The sequence below is a fragment of the Uloborus diversus genome, chromosome 3 (assembly GCF_026930045.1).
Source record: "Uloborus diversus isolate 005 chromosome 3, Udiv.v.3.1, whole genome shotgun sequence".
NCBI lineage: Eukaryota > Metazoa > Arthropoda > Arachnida > Araneae > Uloboridae > Uloborus > Uloborus diversus.
Window position 1 is genome coordinate 55,978,201 of NC_072733.1, and position 21,235 is coordinate 55,999,435.

The 21,235-nt window shown below is 32.3% G+C and overlaps 1 protein-coding gene across 1 annotated transcript in view; it reads right to left on the reverse strand.

Moving 5' to 3' along the window:
- Nucleotides 1-21,235, reverse strand: part of LOC129218449 (protein SERAC1-like) — a 140,111-nt gene that overhangs the window by 116,914 nt on the left and 1,962 nt on the right. Inside the window, exons 2-3 of the mRNA XM_054852724.1 lie at nt 18,656-18,740; nt 15,863-15,981 (exon numbers count right to left, since the gene is read on the reverse strand). Coding sequence (XP_054708699.1) covers nt 15,863-15,981; nt 18,656-18,735 — 199 coding nt within the window. The 5' untranslated portion in view covers nt 18,736-18,740. The remainder of the gene's footprint in view (nt 1-15,862; nt 15,982-18,655; nt 18,741-21,235) is intronic.

A 21,235-nucleotide genomic window follows, 5' to 3' on the forward strand; every position in this document is an offset into this window, starting at 1 on the left:
TTTATTTTTAATGTATTCCACACTTTTAACATAAAAATTTCTTACGTCTTTATAAAACTGTTCAGCTTCATCTGAAGAAATATTCTTTAGGTAACATTTGGTTTCTGATCCAATTACAAGATCATTGTCTGCTTTTTGATTTTTTCTTTTGGCACAGTCGAGGCTTAAGAGTGAGTTTGGACTATCACCAACAGCAGAAGGTTTGATAAACCTTACAATAAGCCCTAATAATAAATCCTCAACAGTCTTGCTTACTTTGTGTATTAGGGGTTTTTCTTGTTGAAGAAATGTGTTTGCATTCAAAAACAGGGGCAACACACTTTTTAAAAATAACACATAAACTTTGGTAACAGGGTTTTGCATGCTGACTTTAATTTCCTGATACTTTGCATGCTTAATATTATTCTTTTCATCACAAAAATACAAAGTCAGTGGCTCCCACTGTTCGAGGACTCTTTGAATACATTCGAACAGAGACAGCCACCTGGTTGAAATATACTTTAATACTTTATGTGGTTTAACCCCATATATATCTTGGCACAATTTAAAACTGTGCTGCCTCTTGGAGCTTTTTTGCAAAAAATAATAAATTTTTATCAAAAACTCCTCAACATCAAATTGTTGTATTGCTGCACAACCATTCTTTGCAGCTAGATGTAATAAGTGGCAAACACAGCCCTGAAAATTAATATTTGACTGAACTTTTTCAGGGTTCATACCCTTTAGGCAGAAAAAAAATTCAAGCACTTTTCAAGTACTTTTCAAGGTAAAAAATTTTGTTTTCAAGGCAATATCATAAATTTGTACTAAAAATATTGTATGCAGATTTCATTTACTACAAACACATAGAAATAAGGCAATAATACAAAAAAGTATAGGAAAACAAAATTGCTTTTTCTACAAGGAGAGACGCTTTGATGAAAGATCTACTGCGTTGAAAGTTTTTCTGAAAATGTTTGAAAAGTTTGGTCATAAAGAGAAGCAGATACCAAGAGGTTTAATTTTGAGGTTTTTCAAAGGTTGCAGCAATCAGAGGTTTGTATATTTTCTAGAATCAGCAAATTAATACTTTTAAAAAAAAACCTTTCATAAGTGCTTTTAACATTTATGGGAAGAAACTAAAATATCCAAGTTCAATGGCATTGCCAGAGAGGAGTTTTTGAAGTCACTCCCCCCCCCCCCCCCCCCCCCCGGTTTCAACATTTATTTCCAATATCTATACAGTGGTTTATTACAATATAAGGGCGGTTAGGACAAAAACACTACCCAGAAAGTTATTTCAGTTTGCACTGTTAAGTTCTAAAAATATTAGGTTTGCAAATCATTTATAAGTATGCAAATCAATTATTCGTATGTATTTATTAGCTGTTCAGCCAATAAGGCATTTCAACTGTCCTCGACGAAATTTAAAAATTAGGAAATAAGAAAAGTTTATGAAAGTCCACAGTCCAGTCTCTACACCTCAAAATATACAAAAGCAGCTTAAGCAGTGATAAATACTCTGAATGCAAACTTGAGCCTATTCAGCTTTCATTGATTAACTTGCAATAGACAATAAATGTGCAAGTTCAGATTTATAGAGCCATATTTCGAAATTGAAAAGATTCACAAGAAGTTGACATATATTATGACAAAAATAGTTTTATTTTGGGAAAAAAATGGGTTATTGTTGAAATTAGAATTTAAATTTAGAAAGGCAATAATATTCAGGTGTAATTGTGATTTGTGAGTTCATAAAAAATTACCTGAAAGTTTCAAAGAGCAAAATGGGGCAAGGGGGGGGGGAATAATTTTTAAAACTAAGACCCCTATTACTTGAATATACATATGTACAACAATAACTTTTGCTATGCATACAATTCATAAAATAGTTTATTAAGTCAAAATATTCTGCATAGAAATACCATGCCCAGTGCCTGTTGATAACCAGCAACAGGCACTGGGCCTAGCTAGGCTGGTACTGGTCAATTTATTAGATCCAAATGAAGATGAATGACCTTCCTTAAGCTATGTACCCCCTTTGCTGATTAAAGCCTCTTTCAGTAAGCTCCAAGTACCCACAACCTTAATAAAGTAATAATTTTGAACATTTGAGGAAAAGGGGAAAATTGGAGATATAGGGAGGTAAAAGCATAAAAACGAACACTACTGGATTTCAAGTGAATAATCATAACACAACCACCCCTGTTATACACTTTATTTATTTTAGCAGACATAAAAAAAAATGATGTACTTATAAATAAAATTATATAAATCAACTTTATATTTAAAATACAAACTTTAAGCTAATTTGTTAGGTGCTCAACTGCAGAAATTTAAATTTTTTTTAAAAAAATCTGTTATGACCAAAAATTAGGTAAAGATAATCATTCAAAATTGCAAAAATAAATAAGCAAATAATTAAACAAGACCAAGGTAATAAATTCTTTAACTCTTTAGTTATTAAAATAAAAAATAAAATAAGTTAATCTGATGTAGCAGTGTCAAAATAACTACTAATTGCCAAAAATATAAAAATATTTACAAAATGCAAAAGGATTGAAATCTCAAACAAGGGAAGCAAATTTTCGCGAATTAAGTTTAATGTTGTCATGTTTCCCATAAAATAAATTTATATTTTACTGAAATTAAACATAAAATATGCTAATCTACGGTAGCAAATATGAAAATAACATCCGATTAGTAAATATATTTAAATATTTGCAAGATGCAAAAAGATTGAAATTTCAAACATGAGAAGCAATTTTTTCGCAAAGTCTTGAGTTCGTTCGACGTGGCATGTTTCCCATGAAATAAATTTATTTGTTTTTTATTAAAATTAAACAAAAAATATATTAATCTAAGGTAGCATATGCGAAACTAACATTTTATTAGCCAAAATATTTAATATATTTGCAGGATGCAAAAAGATTGAAATTTCAAACACAAGAGCAATTTTTCGCGAAACCCGAGTAAGTTCAATGTTGTCATGGTTTCCAAATTAATTTCTTTGTTAATTGATGAAATTAAACAAAAAATAAACTAATCTAAGCTACCATATGTCAAAATACCTTTCGGTTGTAAGAAACATCAAAATATTTACAAGATGCAAAAGGATTGAAATCCCAAACACGGAAGAATTTTTCGCGATGTTGCATACTGAACACATGTTCAGAAAATTGCATTGGTGAAATACTTTTTTAAAACTTCTAAGCACAATTCGTTGATTTTTGAGAGAATTTAAGCACTAAGAAACTTTTTCAAGGTTTTAAAACTTTTTCAAGGTTTTCAAGCACTTGAAAATGAACTTTTTTTTTCAAGCACTTTTCAAGGTTTTTCAAGGGCGTACGAACCCTGTTTTTTTATATAAGAAAGCACACCCTTAATATTTCCTGTCATTGCTTTGGCATTATCTGATGCAAATGCAACACAATTTTTCCAACAAATTTCTTTCTTGGTGAATATTATAGCATTGAAAATTCCCTCACCAGTGTTATCAGTGCACTCAATGATGGACAGTATCATATAAATAATTTTGCCATGATTTTCGGAAAAATAGGACACAACAATGGGGTAAAGTTTCGTATCATTTTTGTCATTGCTGCCGTCTGTTGCGAGAGCAAAGGGCCTTGAATTTAAATTTTCAATCACATCATCCTGTGTAGCCGATGAAAGACATTTTAATAAAGCAGTTGTTTTTGTACGCCCACAAGCATATTTCGCTGCTATTTTGGAGTCTGGAAACATTCTTTTGAAGAGCGGTCCAGCATGATCAGAACATGATATTGGTAGATTATGCTCCGATATAAAACTTGTGAACAGAAGTTCTGCTTTTGTCACCAAAAGTTCATCATCGGCAGTTTTCATATATGCAAACATATTTTTGTTCGAATCGCAAGCTTTTGCGTACTTTTGATGCATGGCAGTTTTAATATGCCTTCGGCAATCATCTCTTCCACCATGAGCAATTGAGATGTCTTTGGAGCAGATAGTGCAAAAAACGAACTCCGGCGCTAAATTTGAATGAATCAAACATTGTCATTCTTTTGTGTACTCTTGTCGATATTTCTGAGTTTTTTTATGTCTTTTTGTAGGCTTTCCTACATCTTCTACTGGATTTTCTTCTACATCTCGAACAGCGTTTTGTTCAATGTTAAGCGCTCCACTCTGGCTATTACTTTTTTCTGGTTTAGACTGTTGTAGAGATCCATTACTATTATTTGGATCGCGATCAGGAATTCCACGTTCGGAACTTTTTTCTCTCGAGCTGACTTTAGCCATTTATCCATAATTAAACAAGGATTAAAAAAAATATGTCGTGAATGTGAATCATCGGATAAGAAACAATCACGCAAAATGAAAACTCGCGCAAGTGTCAAATATCCAACGTGCACGCTGCGTTCTCGAACGAATCAACAAGCTTAAGTTGAGTTGTACCTATACTTCAAAAATTAGTGAGCGAGATGCAGTGAATTCTCAAAAATAGTATTTTATACTTTTTAAAAACACACTTGGATGACTTTAAGTTTAAAGTTCCTATCAATATTTAAAAATGACCTAGCGGGAAAAAAAAATTTGTAAGATTTTTCGAAACCTTACGCACATACATCGTTGGCCAGTCGCTATTCTTACAACGCACCCATGCGCCGTCGGTTTCTGCGCATCACGCGCGAAGTATCCGGCGAATACGCAAAGCGAGTTGGTAGGTGACATACACACTAAAGCGAAAGAGAGCGCAAGCAATGTTATCGCTTTCCTCCGGCAAGCTTAAACACGAAATAATGGTAGATAACACATTTTCTCATGAAATTACTCCAAACGTTCTAAAGGGAATAATTTTTTAAACTTTAGAAAAATTATCTGAGCAAAATTTGACTTTTCCGTAACTTTTTATCGATGTTCGTAACACCGTAATTTCGACGGGAATCCGTAGTAGTTACGGGCAAATCGTAATACTTGGCACCTCTGAAATAGTGAATGAACGACTAAGTAAGGAAATATTGAGTGAAGGAATGTAAATGAAACAATAAATAAATAAATATACAAATGATTTGATAAAGGATTGAATAAGTAACCAAAATGAGCTATTTCACTTTGCCTCGCATGCACTTTAATAACTGTACAAATTATTTAAAAACGCAAAGAAGCTGAGTATTAAACAAATAAATACTGCACCGAATATTAGTAGATCTCAATTAATATTTAAAACATTAATATAACAAGAACTTTATCATTAAATAATAACAAAAATAAGTTTTGACGTGCAACAAAATATTATAGATTATACAAAATTTGAGTATCAATTTTTGAAAACCGCTTTTATTATCATTTTCCTCCCGATTTTCAGAGGTAATATTTTTTTGACTGGAATAGACTCATATGTGTTACTACATAGTTGAAATATTACCAGGTAGGTAGCGATAAAAGAGTAAATATTTCACCATTTCACTTTATTTCTATATTTCACTTTGTTCACATTACCCTACAATTCATCATTATTAAATAATATTAAAAAAATATGACGTTATTAGAAGCAAGTGAAGTAAACAAAAGACTAAAATTTTAATTATGCGCACAAAAATAAAGGATACACAAATAATAACTGAGTAAATGAATATCATGCAAGTGCAACTATTTAAAAAAGGAAAAGAAGCAGTAATAATTTGTAATTTTAATTAATAACTTAGGCCAACCAAATTTAAACTAATCATTATCCCATGCCATACGTGTCAAAACTTCTTCATAACGCACTAAGAAACATTTCACTCTCGCTCTCTACATTAATCACCTTCATTGAAGTTTCCCAAAGTCTCCACATAAAAAAGAACGAACCAAGAAAGAAACAAAAATAATCATTAACTTCAATTCCTCTTTAAATAAACATGTGTTTCCGTTTAATGAGCTTGAGAATCCCCATCTGCATTGCTTGAAAAATAGTACAAGAGTAATATATTACAAATACAAATGTGACAACCAGCAACAGGCTCTGAGCCCAGCTAGGTTGGTCCTAGTCAATTTATTAGTCCTCAATGAAGATCAATGGTCCTCTTAAAGCTATCCACCCCATTGCTCATTACCACCTCTTTGGGTAAACTGTTCCAAGTGCAAACAACCCTACTAAAATGGTAGTTTATCCCAAATTCCAGGGTAGACTGAGATTTGAATAGCTTAAAACAATGACCCCTCCACCTGCTTTCGGTGCAAAAATTTAATCCATAAACATCTTTCATTTTGATAAATTTAAACAACTGAATCATGTCCCCTCTGACTCTCCTTTGCTCCACATTATACACATTAAACCTATTAAGTCTGGTATCATAATCTAAATCTGTAAGTCCCCTTCCTGGTCTAGTTACCCTTCTTTGAACCCTTTCCAATACAGAAATACCTTTCTTCAGATAAGGTGACCAAAACTGAACAAGAAGAAAGTCCAAAAGAGGTCTAACTAAACTCCTATATGGAGGCAGAAGAACCTTCTTAGATTTGTTTGAAATAGATCTATTGATAAACCCAAGCAATCTGTTGGCTTTGTTACTTGCAACGCTGCACTGTTGACTAAAGTCCTGATTTATTAGGATACCCAGATCAATAACGTTTTCTGCCTGACAAATCACTGAACCCTGTAAACAATAACTCGTACGCTTATTTCAATGACCTAAGTGTAGCACTTGACATTTCCCTACATTAACTGCCATACCCCACTTATACGCCCACTTAGTAATATGATCTAAATCCTCTTGAAGCTGTTTTACTTATTCTTCATTGTCTACAATCCCCATAACTTTTACATCGTCAGCAAAACAATTCATGCTTCCAGAAATATTTTCATTGATGTCATTCATAAAAAATAATAAACAAGACAGGCCTTAAAACTGAACCGTGAGGAACTCCACTTAAAACATCACTCCATTTAGAATGATTTCCCCTCACAACTAATCTTTGTTTCCTTCCCAGTCAGCCAATTTCTAACCCAAAGTAAAGTTTTTCTTCCTATTCTTATATCAGCTAGTTTGCTGAGAAGAGCAACATGAGGTACATTATCAAAAGCTTTTTGAAAATTGATATAAACAACATCCACACACTTTTTTGTTATCTAAAGCTGAGGTAACCTTGTCGTAGAAATGCAATAAATTAGTAGCACACAATTTACCTTTCTTGAACCCATACCGCAAACTAGTCAACAGACTATTAGTCTCTCCGAAATTCATAATCTTAATTTTGATCAAAGTTTCAAAACTCTTACAAAGCACTAAGTCAGACTTACAGGTGTATAATTCCCAGCATACCACTTAAGTAAGGGGTAAGTGTGTCCCACTTACCCTTTACTATTGGGTAAGTGGGACACCAATCCGATTTTTTAAAAAATATAATCCTTAAGAATAGTTAAAGCAATATGTTAGAAAATAATGATGAACTTTTGTTTATTAATGATGTCCCAGAAAAAATAAGACAATAAGTTTAAATTTTTTTGCTTCAAAACTTTTGTATAAGGTTTCAAAAATGAACGTTTCTCAAAAGGGGTCCCACTTATCCCAACTAACTCTAATTTGAATTCAAAATTTCATAATTCAATTTTTTTTCTTTTTATTTATTAGAAAAGTTCTGTGAAACGTCAATGACATACACACATATGCACACAAACTCAATAAATGAATGAAATAAAATATAAACAGAATAGAAAATAAATAAATAATTTAAATAAAAAATAAATAAATAAATTTTAATTATATATATATATATATAATAAGTTAAAAAAAAAAATCTCCCCAAAAATTTTGATGGAGCAGCTTGCACCATAATCTCCTCCTGTAGGCACCCCTGCAAGCATATTTTAAAGTATCTTTGAAACTTGTTTCGAAATTGACAGAAGTCCTTATACTTTTATTGATACAAAGGAAATATCGTCGCCACAGAGCAATAGCAGGATATCTTAGTGTTATTTCTTGGATTAGATGACTTACTGTTGCTCTGAGGCCCAATGATATGTTCCATCTGCCATCTTTTTATCCTTTTAAAGAGATCCCTATATCAACGCAAGCAGAAAAAATTGAAGGAAACTTTTTTAAAATTATTCTGCAGTTAAAAAAAAAAGATAACTTTTAATTGAATTAAGATATAGAGTTTTTTTTTTTTTTTTTCGTTTCCAAAGGTGCTTTGTAAGAAGCCATTCGGCCTTTACCAGGCCTACAGCACTCCCCGACAAGGCATCAAGTAACTTAAGTCTTTCAAGTAACACTATTCAAGCACTGATGCCTGACACAAGTAGTTTTTGATGCCCAGTTTCAAACAGATGGAAGCCCCTGTGCTGTTTTTGATGCGTAACCGTACAAGAATTTTTTTTTTTTTTGATTTTGCCGAAGGAATTCAAAGCCAAACGAATATCCAAGGAATCTTTTGCATGCCGTATAATCATACGACATGGGCACTGATGATTTTCTGCATCTCGAAAATCCCTCGACTGGCCACCTCAGGTCAGAACCCGGGTCCCAGGTGTAGAAGGCCAGCGAATTATCATCATACCACCAGTCGGCTTTAAGATATAGACTTTCAAAGCATTAGAAAAATGATGTGTACTATGACCTACAAACTGTGTTGCGTGCATTATAAAAGAAATGCAAACTGCTTGTACTAGTACCAGGTACAAAACCTGGTCATTTTAAAACTATAATGGCAAAATGATTATTAAAAGTTCAGATATTTTATTTAGTTTTGCAATGGCTTTGTTGCTACCTAAATGATCTGGTTCCAGTGACAGATTAGCCATAGAGCAGAAGTAGCAAATGTTACGGGCCCTGAGCTCTGGGAGCCTCGATCTATGTGAAAAAAAATTTCAAAGAAAAAAAATCCTGTTTAAAGTTATTTCTTTTTTTTCCTTGCTCTTTCTCTTTTTTTTAGATCCAGCTTTTCTTAACAATAACTTTCCAAATAAATTTAAAATCATTATTTTTTTCCACAAGAGAGCAGACTTGTAACGCATACCGGATAAAACGATTATCACAATTACCATCGGCTCTGGGCGGGAGGGGACTTCTTGTGTCTTTTGGAGACGGGAAGAACCTTCAAAATAACAAAGATTGTGAACAAGTTATTAGAGTTACATCCCTCTAACTAATGTAATGTGTGTGTTCTTTTCCCCATATATAGGTCTGCCGAAACCCTTGCAAGTATTGGCCTTTAGGTGTGAGCTTTGACTTCATTGTCATTCTAAGACATTTAGACATCGGATGCAAAAAGTTTGTGCCAATTTTTGAAAGAAATTTCGTCAATTACATTTTAACAAAAACCAGTGGCATATTTGCAGGTTTGGAGGCCTTTCATCTGTCCCGAAACACATTCAGCATACGCGTTTTTGAATATTCTTTGGGATTTCTAGGGTCTTGGGGGCCTTTGTAACAGTGACATTTGCAACATGGTAAATTCTTCCCAACAAGAACTGCTCTACCTTCTTGCTAAACTCTCCTTTTAGATTAACTAACCAATTTTGTTCATAAACATTAAACCTTTTGAGGGTACACACTTGTGACTAATATTCGGTTTTATGCTGCTAAAGTCAACGTGGAGCCTGTGGCAACTGTATCGAAGATTACAAAAAAAAAAAAAAGCTTAAAAATATTTTAGTCTTATAAGTCCTACTGTTCTGAAAAAAGGTGACTATTTTAAACATAAATTGATAATATCTCATCCTGCTCCTTTTTTCCCTCATTAAATGCTAAACCAGTTAACGTTCGCATGTACCAGCAATAGTCAAACTGACTCTCAACAATAGATACAGCAGTACATTTGATGATTGGATAATTAATATATATATATATATATATATATATATATATACAGGGTTTGTCCGGAAAGTAATGAGCCTTATTTTATTGTGACGCGACCGTACACCACCGAGCGGCGCGACCGCTTGGAAGTGGTGGGGGGAACCCTAAGCTTTCCAGCGAGCCATGCCTCAGTCGCCTCTGAGCTCTGAAACGGTGAGGACGTCATTTTAAGGAGACCCATGTTTCGCGCCCTTGTCATACTAAAAATGGAAAGAACGATTGAACAACGCTACGCGATAAAATTTTGTATCAAAGTGAACAAAACTGCCAAGGAAACCTTCGATATGCTTCAGGAGGGTTACGGGGAGGCTTGCATGTCCTATTCGCAGGCAAAAAAGTGGCACAAAGCTTTCAAAGAGGGTCGTGAGGATGTCACCGACGAGGCCCGGTCTGGACGCCCTTCAACCTCGAAAACGGACAACAATGTGAGTTGTGTGGGCGAATTGTTGAACTCAGACCGCCGAATGAGTGTTCGTTTGTTGTCAGACTCGTTGAACTTGCCGAAAACATGAGATTGTCCATGAGATTGTGTCGGAAGAATTGGGCATGCGAAAGATTTGCGCAAAACTTGTGCCCAAAGTTTTGACCGATGCTCAAAAAACGCATCGCTTGGAAGTCTCCAAGGAGATGAAAAAAATGTGTAGGGACAACCCTAATTTTTTGGACAACGTCATCACTGGAGATGAGTCATGTCTTTCTTTTGTTTCCCAAACTGAAACGAGAGCTGAAGGGGAAACATTGGGACACCGTGGAAACCATCCAGTCTACTACGACGTCACTTCTAAAGAGCTTATCGGTCGAGGACTTCCAGGGAGCCTTCAATTCATGGAAATCGCGCTGGCAAAAGTGTATCGACGCAGAAGGGTCGTACTTTGAAGATTTTTAAGTATTTGTAAGAATCTGATCATTAAAAGTATTTTTTAAAAAATGAGGCTCATTACTTTCCGGACAAACCCTGTATATATATATATATATATACATTAATATATAGTATATATATATATTATCATAAAAATAGTTACATAATTTACATAATTATAAAATTAACTTTCATTCATAAATTCAAGTTCTGAATGAATATGGGGCTCTACTAAATTCAGGTTGGTTCTTGGTGGATCACCCCTTGGTCGGGCTTTTGTGATACTGCCAACACCAACTGATTTACATTTATTTTTTTAAATGAAAATAACAGCAAAATGTCGAAAAACACATGGGCCTGCAAAGTTGTTTCAGGTTGAATACAGATTTAAATAGAGAGAGAAATATACTGTGCAAATGTTGTAATATGAAGTCTAACCCCTAGTTTATCAATTTTTTAAGGTAAAAAACGAAAGTAAAACAAATTTTGATGAATAGATTCGGGAGGCATGGTATTAAAAATTAAATAAAGTGGGAAAAGTGTTTCTCCAAAATAACATTTTAGTCTAAAATGTACAAAAAAATTATGCTCAAATTGCAAACGTTTGTATTTTTAACAAATAAAAATATTTGGACGGAAAGTGAAAATTTCTTTACAAAAACTCTAAACCATTAAATGTTTCTGAAACAAGTATAGTGGAGCAGGGTTTCTCGCAATAATTTTACTGAAAATAAACAAAAGATGCGCATAGCCAAGAAGGGAGTAGAGAGGTAGTCCGAGTACCTCTAATCCATTTCTTTTACATCACCAAAGGTGGCCAAGAACCACATTATTTGATATTGAATTTCAGGAAAAATTCAGGAGAGAAAATCTTCTAACATGATCGAAAGTAGTCCTAAAATAACTTTCTGGAACTTTAACCACGAAAAATTTCCTGTAGTGAGATCTCAAACCTCATATTTTATCCTTCTTTCTGTAAACGCCATCAAAGATGGCCTACAAATGCGTTTTCAGGGCTATAGTTTCGAACAATTTTCATGGGAGAGTACCTCCCAAGTTCCAACATTATTAAAGACGAATTTATTTTTAGGATTTCAATTTAAAAAATTTGGCAGGGTTGCCGGGGTCTTTAAACCACATTCCTTACCGAAACTTTCTAACGATGGCCTACAAACATGTTTTTAACACTTCAATTTCCATAAATATGCATTTTTGAACTCACATTCCCTTCCCCAAATCATCATAGATCTTATAAAATTGCATTTTAGAAATATAATTTCAAAAAACTTTTGGCTGGAGCCCCTTAATCTCTTTCTTCCATCATCGACAATGATCTAGAATTAAGTTTATAGAAGTATAAACTTGAAAATTTTCCAAGGGAACATAACACCTTTGATAAGTGGTGAGATTTCTTTTTTCCTCTGTCTCTCTCTCTTATTTTCTATCGGTTGTCAATGATCTAAGGAACTACAAGCAATTATTAATTAGATTGATTTTAACTCGGAAAAGAATGTATAACTTAAAAAAAGGTTTTTGTTTGCCTAATTTTTTTCCCAATATTTTGTAGAATCAATTACCCTTTATAAGGCCTCAAAATGCAGAATTTTACATCTATTTTTCCTGTTTTGTCCACCCCGGGAAAAACTGCTGGAAAACACTGTCCTGGACAAAATGTCATTTTGTCCACTTTTTCGGTGAACTGAAAGTTTTTAGGTTAAAAATTTGAAATTTGAAAATAATAAATAATTATATAGATTTTCCCCTTTCAAGTACTATTTTAATGCAAAAATAGCATACATAAATATGCATATAAAAATTGACTGAAAAATATTTTAAAGTGAAAATGAAAAAATTAAGATTAGCTGAAGTTTATGTAAATGTGTATATAAATTCAAATGACTGTTAATACGTTATAATACATGTAATAACATTCATAGAAACAAATACATCAGCTGTGCATGTTAAGATGTTTTTCTGAGATGTGGAGGTTTATTGCACATAATAAATGCACTTATGAAATTAAAAAGTAGAAATAAAAAGCTTTTAAAGATTGGAGTTTTTCAAAACATTAAAATCATAGTTTAAAAAAAAGGAAATCTACTTGAAATAAATAAAGGGAATGTTGACATGAAGTGAAATTTGTTTTCGTAATACAGTGAAACTTCTCTGGAGCGACCACTCTCTGTTCCTGAAAAAAGTGGTCGTTAATCGAGGTTGGTCGCTCTACAAGGTCCTTTCCCAACATGCAAATATAGCACCATAGTTGTTACTTACCTTCTTCCAGCAGTATATTAATTAAGAACATTATTATAAAAATGTATTCAAATAAAGAAACTTTTTTTTACTAAATTTTTAATGTAAAATATATTTTTTACATGATTTTTCTATTTAAAAACTAATAGCTTTAAAATATGTGAAGAGATTCGTTTGCTTCAGATTCTTTGTATTTCCTGAAACAACTTTAGTTTCTAGTTTCATTTTCAGCTGCAAAAATAAATTACTAATATGTCATTATTAGTACAACATAAGATTATCTATTTCTGTTCGAGTTTATTGTGCTGACAGCTTTGGTCGTATAGTATCCCTCAACTCCGCATTTTCATCACTTTCATTTTTTCTCATCAGATTCTGTGTGCATGAAAGACAAAAACAATTTTTTACTGCTAATTTCCTTTCTTGTGTAAGTTCATGACTTTTACATGTTTCTCGAGCGTGAGATAACTCGTTTTTTGAAATTTTGACTGCGATGTATTCACTTCTGAAACCAATTCTTGAGCTACTCAAAGGCATGAAAAATAGATTTTGTCCACTCTAAAGAACTGGAAATGCTCTGTTCTAACCCCCTCTCCCGTAAGCAACCAAGAAATTCCAAGAAACAACCTTTCAATGAAGTTCTATTCTTATCAACCTCTCTCAATTAAAGGTGCACACTTGACTCGTCTTGAGATTTGCATGTGCCACCTTAGCTTCCCAAGGGTCCAAATAACAACACCCTCCTTTTTGTGACATTTTTGAGGTTCAAACAGAGAGGGCAAGAAAGGAACATGTTTGGACTCATAGGATAATAGATTTTAATCCCTTATTCTGGTTTTTTTTCCACCTTTGCCAACATAAGAAAACTAGTCTGTGTATGAACTCCATGTTCTATTGTTTTTCTTTTGTTGTCTCTCTCTTTTTGAGTTTTCTCCAGCAAAAATTCCTATACTTTTTTATGCTGAGGTTTACGATTTGTCGGTCATTGTGAGAGGTTTCAATGGTCTTTCCTAGAGGTATTTTAGCATTAGTCATGTACAGGGAGAAATCGGTGCCTCAGAAAAGTGGTCCTTAATGGAGGTGGTTGCTGTATAGAGGTGGTCGTTCATAGAAGTTTCACAGTACAAATACAAATATGATGATCAGCAACAGGCTCCGAAACCAGCTAGGCTGTTCCTAGTCAATTTATTATTCCCCAATGAAGATTAATGGCCATTTTAAAGCTATTTACCCCCTTGCTCATTATAGCCTCTTTCGGTACACCGTTCTGAATACCCCCCCCCCCCCCCCCCGTTTTCAGTCTATAAATCTTCGTTTTGCATGTATGTCTAAAAAGCATTTCTTTTGACTTTTCTATTATATTTAATTTCTACTATTTTAATATATAATAGTGTAATAATGCCCAATAACTTATTTACATCGTTACATTTTATTACTTTTAAGTAAATTATGATCTAAAATTAGTTGCACCTCTGTGTAATTAATTTTTTTTTTGGATTTATTAAATTCTAAAGTTAACAATCATTCTATTTTAAATCAAATGATTAATTCATAATACATAATGTTTTTGAATTACATACTGATTTTATTACACTATAACAATAAATTTGTGTGGATAATCAGTTGATTTTTCATTTCGTCCATTTTGTCCAATTTCTTCCGGCGTCCCGAACTTTTCACCAAAAAATGGACATGATAGAGACCCTGCTTTGAGCCTCTTTAAGCCTGAATCTGGCCCTGATCATAACAGCAACAACCCGTCACCATGAAGACTTTATTCTCATATGAAAATGCATTGGCCCCTTGGTAACATTTGCTACGGGCCCTGTGCTGGCGTAATCTGGCACTGTTTGGTTCAGACTCCCTGTCTGAAGAATTGATTTATTTAGAAAAATTGAAAAAGAAAATTAATTTAAGTTTGAGGTGCATAATTTTGTACCTGGTACGATTACAAAAGCAATCGGTTACATTATTTTAATAATGCAAACTGTTTGTATTATTGAAATAATATACGCATTATATGCATTCTTCTTGTGCTTTGAAAGTGAATCAACACAGCTCGTTGACTATAAAATGTTAAATGAAAGGCACGCTTATGCCGCCGGCATTTATTTTAAAAATTTACTCTATTGATTCAATTAAAAGTTATATTTTTCTTTATTGCAGAACAACTTAAAACTTTCTCTTCAATATCTTCTGCATGAGCTCTTGAAAAAGATGGCATTTACTGGTTCCTGAATTGCCAAAGGGTTTATGGCACCATAAAATGGTGGAGTATTTTTTGAAAGTATGAATTTGTAAAAAAGAAATATTAATTCTGTTTTCATTCCAAATATTTTAAATTAAACTATGCATATTTAATTATAAAAACTTAGAGGTTGGGAAATTTTATCTGTTATCTTACATGTTAATTAAAATATTCGAAAGTTTTTTAGTATTAAAATGTCAGACACTGAAACTAATGGTAAGTAGAACTTTTGGTAAGTGAAAGCTTTTCTTCAATCCCTCAAGATTCAAGTTATCGTGAATTCACTGTATTTGATCACTCTTTATTCTGAAGCAATTTTTAGTGAACTAATTATAGTCTTGCCCATTGATAGGGAAGTTGAAGGGACTAATTATACGTTTTGTTATAGCCGTAACTTTGTTATAAAAAGTTATATAATACATAGTAAAGAGTGTTGGGTGTAAAGCTAATACATTAGAGCCATATATTTACTATATTTGGCTTTGCAAAATATGTGCTTGAACGTATTAATTAAATATTTATTAAAATAATGCCCCATTGGACATTGCTAGTAGCATTGAAAAATGTCATTATAGTAACATTTTAGAAGCTCATCAAATGCAAAAACAAAGACAAATAAGCAATATTAGTAAGTAAATTAACAACATCATAAAATACATGCATTGTTGCAATGTATAAGTTCATTTATTTATTTTATCTTACCAGAATCATGGGGTAGATATGTATATGAATTGAAATCTTCATTTACAATTTGTTTCTCATTTTCTTCCTTCTGTTCAAGCTTCAAATGTACAGTACTTGAAGGAAAAAATGTGTAATAACTAGAGAAGTTAAACAACTTTAATTAACAAAAATTGTAACAAGTAAATAAATTAAGCAATAAAATGCTAAAACAAATCATAATATATTAAGATCATTCATGAAAATTTCATAGTTACAATACCAACAAATTGGTTTTTTTTTAAATCTTGAATGTGCCCTCAAATGCATTTTCAGATTCACATTATTTATATTAAATTTATGGGTAGAACAATTCATGAACACAGCAGCATAATTTGTGATCAGACGCTTAAGACTTGAATTTTTTACAAAAGAAAAATTGTAGCGTGAACATAAAACTTGTAAGGTATGTGATAACTGAAAACTAAAATTGTCGCACAACGTTACAAGTTTAATAAAATTAATAATTAATAATAATAATCAGATTTTTTTTTTGTCTTATAAAAGAATGCAAAATAAGAAAATATCAACCAATGTTTGATTTTTTGACAATGAGTTAATGAAAGAGAAATTTGAGAAGAAAAAATAGTATACAAATGTCACACATTATGTTAAGAATAAAGGTAAATTATTTTTCAAAAAGCATTTGTAACCTTATTTGTATTAGTTTTTCTCATTTGTTCTTTTACATTAGCAGAATATGCAAATTGCTGTTAGCATTTAAACTCCCGGCACTTTGCTTTGCTTCGTTTTTTTCCTTTTCAATTTCAGTTCCAAGTCAGACTTGGCTGTTTTTCGGCGGCTCAGTGGAGTCTGTCCGTTTTGGTCGATAGCTTCGGCTTTTTGCTCGTAACATACAATTTATAGCTCTTAATGTTTAAAACAACGTTACATGCTTTGACTTTACATGCTTTGTTTGCTTCAGAAGTCACTCAAAGTACGATGAGCTACTTATTTTCAGTACAGAGCATGCTTTCAATATTTAGTTAAACAGGTCATTATAAATATTACTGCCATAATACACAAGTCATTTTTAACTTCGGCTCTTCTTGATATTGAATGAGATAAAGATGATGTTTCAAGAACTATCACATGTCCTGGTAGAGCTTCCACTAAAAGTTAATAGGCTGAGCTCAGCCTATTAACTGTGTCATAAAAGCTCACAGCTTAACCATTAAAAGGGACATTTCTATTACATACCCTTTCACTTCAGTCCCTTGAGCATCACATCAACAATGCATTGCTGTACTAAAATTCTAACAAGTTTTTGACATAGCTTTACACCAAAAATAAAAGAGGTGAGCTACAAATGTCAGCTCTGACTATACTATAATATTTTCCAATTATAACTCACCACAACTTTCACCATGAGGATTCTAAAATGGTCACAAAAATAGCAATGGTATGTTAACTTACACAATTGAATAATAAAATTTAGAACTTAATACATGGGTCATTCTCCATAAAACGTAACTTTTGAACGCAAATATTTTTCAATTTTGAAACCTTTTGTTTTCGTTTTTTTCGTTCTTACATGAAAGTGTTACCTACTAGAAGTAACCATAAACAATGGCCCAGCTAAGTTCCAATTATTTTACTCATAAATAAAAAAATAAAAAAATGGATTGTTCATAGAAATGAAAAAACTTTTAATGTTTAAAAATCAAGGCCAATTTAATATCAAAGTAGTAATATCGTTAATTGTGCAAACAATCAGCTATTTTAATGATTAGTGGGAACATAATATTAAGCTCCCTTAATTAAAGTACGGCTTAATTAGTAGTTTCAAATGTACGTTAAAAAATAGTACTTAGTAAATTTTGTGGATATACTGGCAATTTATAATTTTGGTAGAATGCCTATTATTGATGTATTTCTTCTTCATCATTTATTTTCCCCTCAGAAATAATGACATTTATAAGGTCTGTCATGGAGGTGAGGAATTTTCCATTAATATAGGCCTAATGGATACATTTTTCAGGGAATTTTTTTTTTTCTTCATTGTTACAATCTGCACATGTTAAGCATATGAAAACATGTTCACTTTTTTTTTTTACATTAATTTACATCCCTGAAATTCAAGTTCATGGAGGTGAGAAGTCAGAATAACTATACTAAGTTTTTGAAGCAAAATCTTTCTTTTTGTTTTTTGACAGAAATCTCACAACTTCAACTATGGCTGAAAATAAACTAGGGGGATCCCTGGAAAATTAGATTTCATGTTATTACTGCCACGTGTTAATGAGGAAATGGCATTTTGTGTTTAGGTAACGGAGATGAGAATTTATTGTGTGATATAACTTCTTGTCCTACTAAAACAAACTAAAACACAATATTCAAAAAATTAAATATACTTAAACAATTAGTATTTGAGACACTTATGAAAGGAATAATCAATAAATAAGTATATACTTTTAAGTAAACAAGTTATTAAGCAACATAAACAGCCACACAAGGTGTGTGACGTGCCACGGAGGTGAGAATTCACATGTTGAGAACCAAAAATATACTAAAATAAAATAAATTTTGTTCAAAAATTGTTGATAGGTTTAAATAGATATATTTTTGATGAAATTAAAAATCATTGTTAAATGAATTGTTCTTTAAAGTTTTTTACTGTAAAAGGTGTGTGACAGAAAAGTTACTTTTTGAAGAATGACCCACATGTCAAGTAAAGAGGGATAAGAGGGATGATCCTACTTACACATCTCTATTTTACTGAAAAATACAATAAAGTTAATAGGTTTTTAAAAAAGTATTCAAAGTTAAACATACCCAGCTAAGGATGTTCCACATAAGAGAACTTTTTTGGTCCAAGCATAATATAGAATTCTATGCCATCTTAGCCAAAACATGAACACTATAAAAAGAAAAAATAATGATGATTTCATTTACAGACATACATGTAAAGGACACATGTTTTTTAGTAATTAACAAAAAGCATAAAAGTTAGCATTTTGTTACTTATTTTCATTGATCTGTTTTGAAAGAAAAAATAATGAACATTTAGGCAAAAAATCTCTTTAGTTATATGTTTCAACGAAATTTCATAGTTTCAAATTTTATATGTGCTTCAAAAGTTTTACAAAGCCATATAATCTAAACCCTTTGCAACAAATTAATTTTTACATTATTTTAAATCATTGTCATATTCCCTTTAGGTTTTTACTGGTAACTTATTTCTTACTTCTAAAAAATTTAAAAAAAGAAAAAAACAGCAGCAACCAAGCATCTCAGATTGTTTTGCTGTGCCTACCTCTTAATGACAGTTTACATCTTTTCGGGAAAATTCAAAGGTGTTAACAAAGGTTCAACAATGTATGTTGATCCAATAGAGTCGTCAAAATTTTTGGAATATTTTATAATTTCAGTAATATCTTATGATCTCCCAATTAAATCAGATCCTCAAATTTAAGTTCAACATATAGATCCAAAACTTTTAAAATATAATCCTTGCTCTCCCCCATGCCCCACCCCCCTCAACATAAAATTCTCAAAACTCCGGATGTTTTTTGCGATCTCGAGCATTACTCGGGGGACAGCACTAAAAATTCTGCATCGTCTGCAGTAATACCAGAGGTTAGCCTACATATTGAAAAATTATGAACCAAAACCTTTTGCTACGTGAGAATGAAACATTTTCAATCATATGCATGCTTTTAAAATTATATTAAAAAATAAAAAAATATGTATCAATATATTTTCTCAACTTTTGTTTTCATCAAAAAAATGAGGGGTTAACTAGGCACATTAATAGCCGCATTTATATGGGACTTTTGTACCTCACATTTCACCGATCCAGCTTTGGAAGAAAAAAAACAGTTGGAAAATGCACCGTTCATGTTCAAAAAGAGCTTGTAACCTGTATCCGAGAAAGCGGTTTACCCAGCATCCTTAGCGGCTATACCTAGCTAGTAAGCAAACTCGTTTCACAAAGTCCATTCTGGGTAAAAACCCCCTTGCGATAGCTGGAGGAATAAAGTTCCACATTTACCCGGGAAATAACCAGAATGTGGTTAAAAGTAGGTTTTTTCCCCCAGGGTAGAAAAGGTACACGTAAACGCGGAGGGTCACGGAAGTCGATAACTCTCCTTCAGGCAATGAAAAATTAATAATTTTTACATGTAAGAGGGCATGGTTTTGTTGTTTTCTGATAAAATTTGAATTGATTATACACCCATTGGAAAAATTCCAAATGATCTGCCTCAGATTAACTTGAATAGTAATTTTTACATTATTCTTTCTTGTACATTCACCAAAATTTTTTTTGATGTTGGTAAAAGTAAGAGAAATTTTATTGTTCTCATTTTGAAATCATAAATGATTTAATAATTGTAATACATTCTGTTATCCAGTAGTTGCGATTTTTTATGTACGAACAAGTTGTAAGATAGTAAAGGTTATTCTTTGTGCAAACCAGGCTTGATAACTGAAGAGATGAAGGGTAGAGTTTGAAGAAAACCTATACTTCTAGAAAAGGCCTAGCTCACCTAGGTTTTTGAGAAATACAAGTTTTTTTTTGGGGGGGGGGGGTGATGAAAAGCCCAGACTTGAGGACACAGGTTGGCTACTTTTGTCTGTTTTCCTGTGATTATTGTAGTTACTGTAAGTATTATATTTTTACTAGGCATTAAGCTGAGGAAAAAAGGTATTCCCTGCTCATAGTTCATCAAAACATATTAAACAAGTGCAAAAAAGAAAAACCTTATTAAAATTGATTGAAATAATTTAATATTTTGGTCTCCAAAGTATTAAAAAAAAGAAGGAAAAGCAAAATTGATACATGCAGTTTTAATTGTTCAGAAAGGTAGAAATCTATTTCTGGACTTTGTATTAATCAATATAGTTATAAATAATTAGTTTCTTTATGAAGTAAATAATTCTAATATGCAGTAAATTCTGAATATTTCTGATCATGATTTCCAAAAGAAAGCATCATTTTTTTAGATTAATTTTACATAAGATTCAGAAGAAACAAATAAACTGTGTGATTTTTTTTTTTAATTTCTTCTTCTTTTTTTTAATGTTAATAATTTTAAAAAAATTCTGCAGAGCCAAAAATTTTCTGTGCTGTTTGTACGCTCGTCTATATTATGCAAGACTGTCATAGAATATCTTTGGTGACACAGAAGGGGGAAGGCATTCGATTCTGCCCCCCCCCCCTCCTTGGCTATATCTCTATATTTTTAATTTCAAATTGACAAAAAAAAGGGGGGGTGCATCCCTTTAATGTGGAAGCACTAGTTACGAGCTCTTGTAAGAAGATCCTAAGTTTTTTTTTCTTACCAAAAAGTGAAACACACTAAAATGCTTATTTCGTTAAGAAATAACTTTGGAATTAACTTTGGAAAAGAA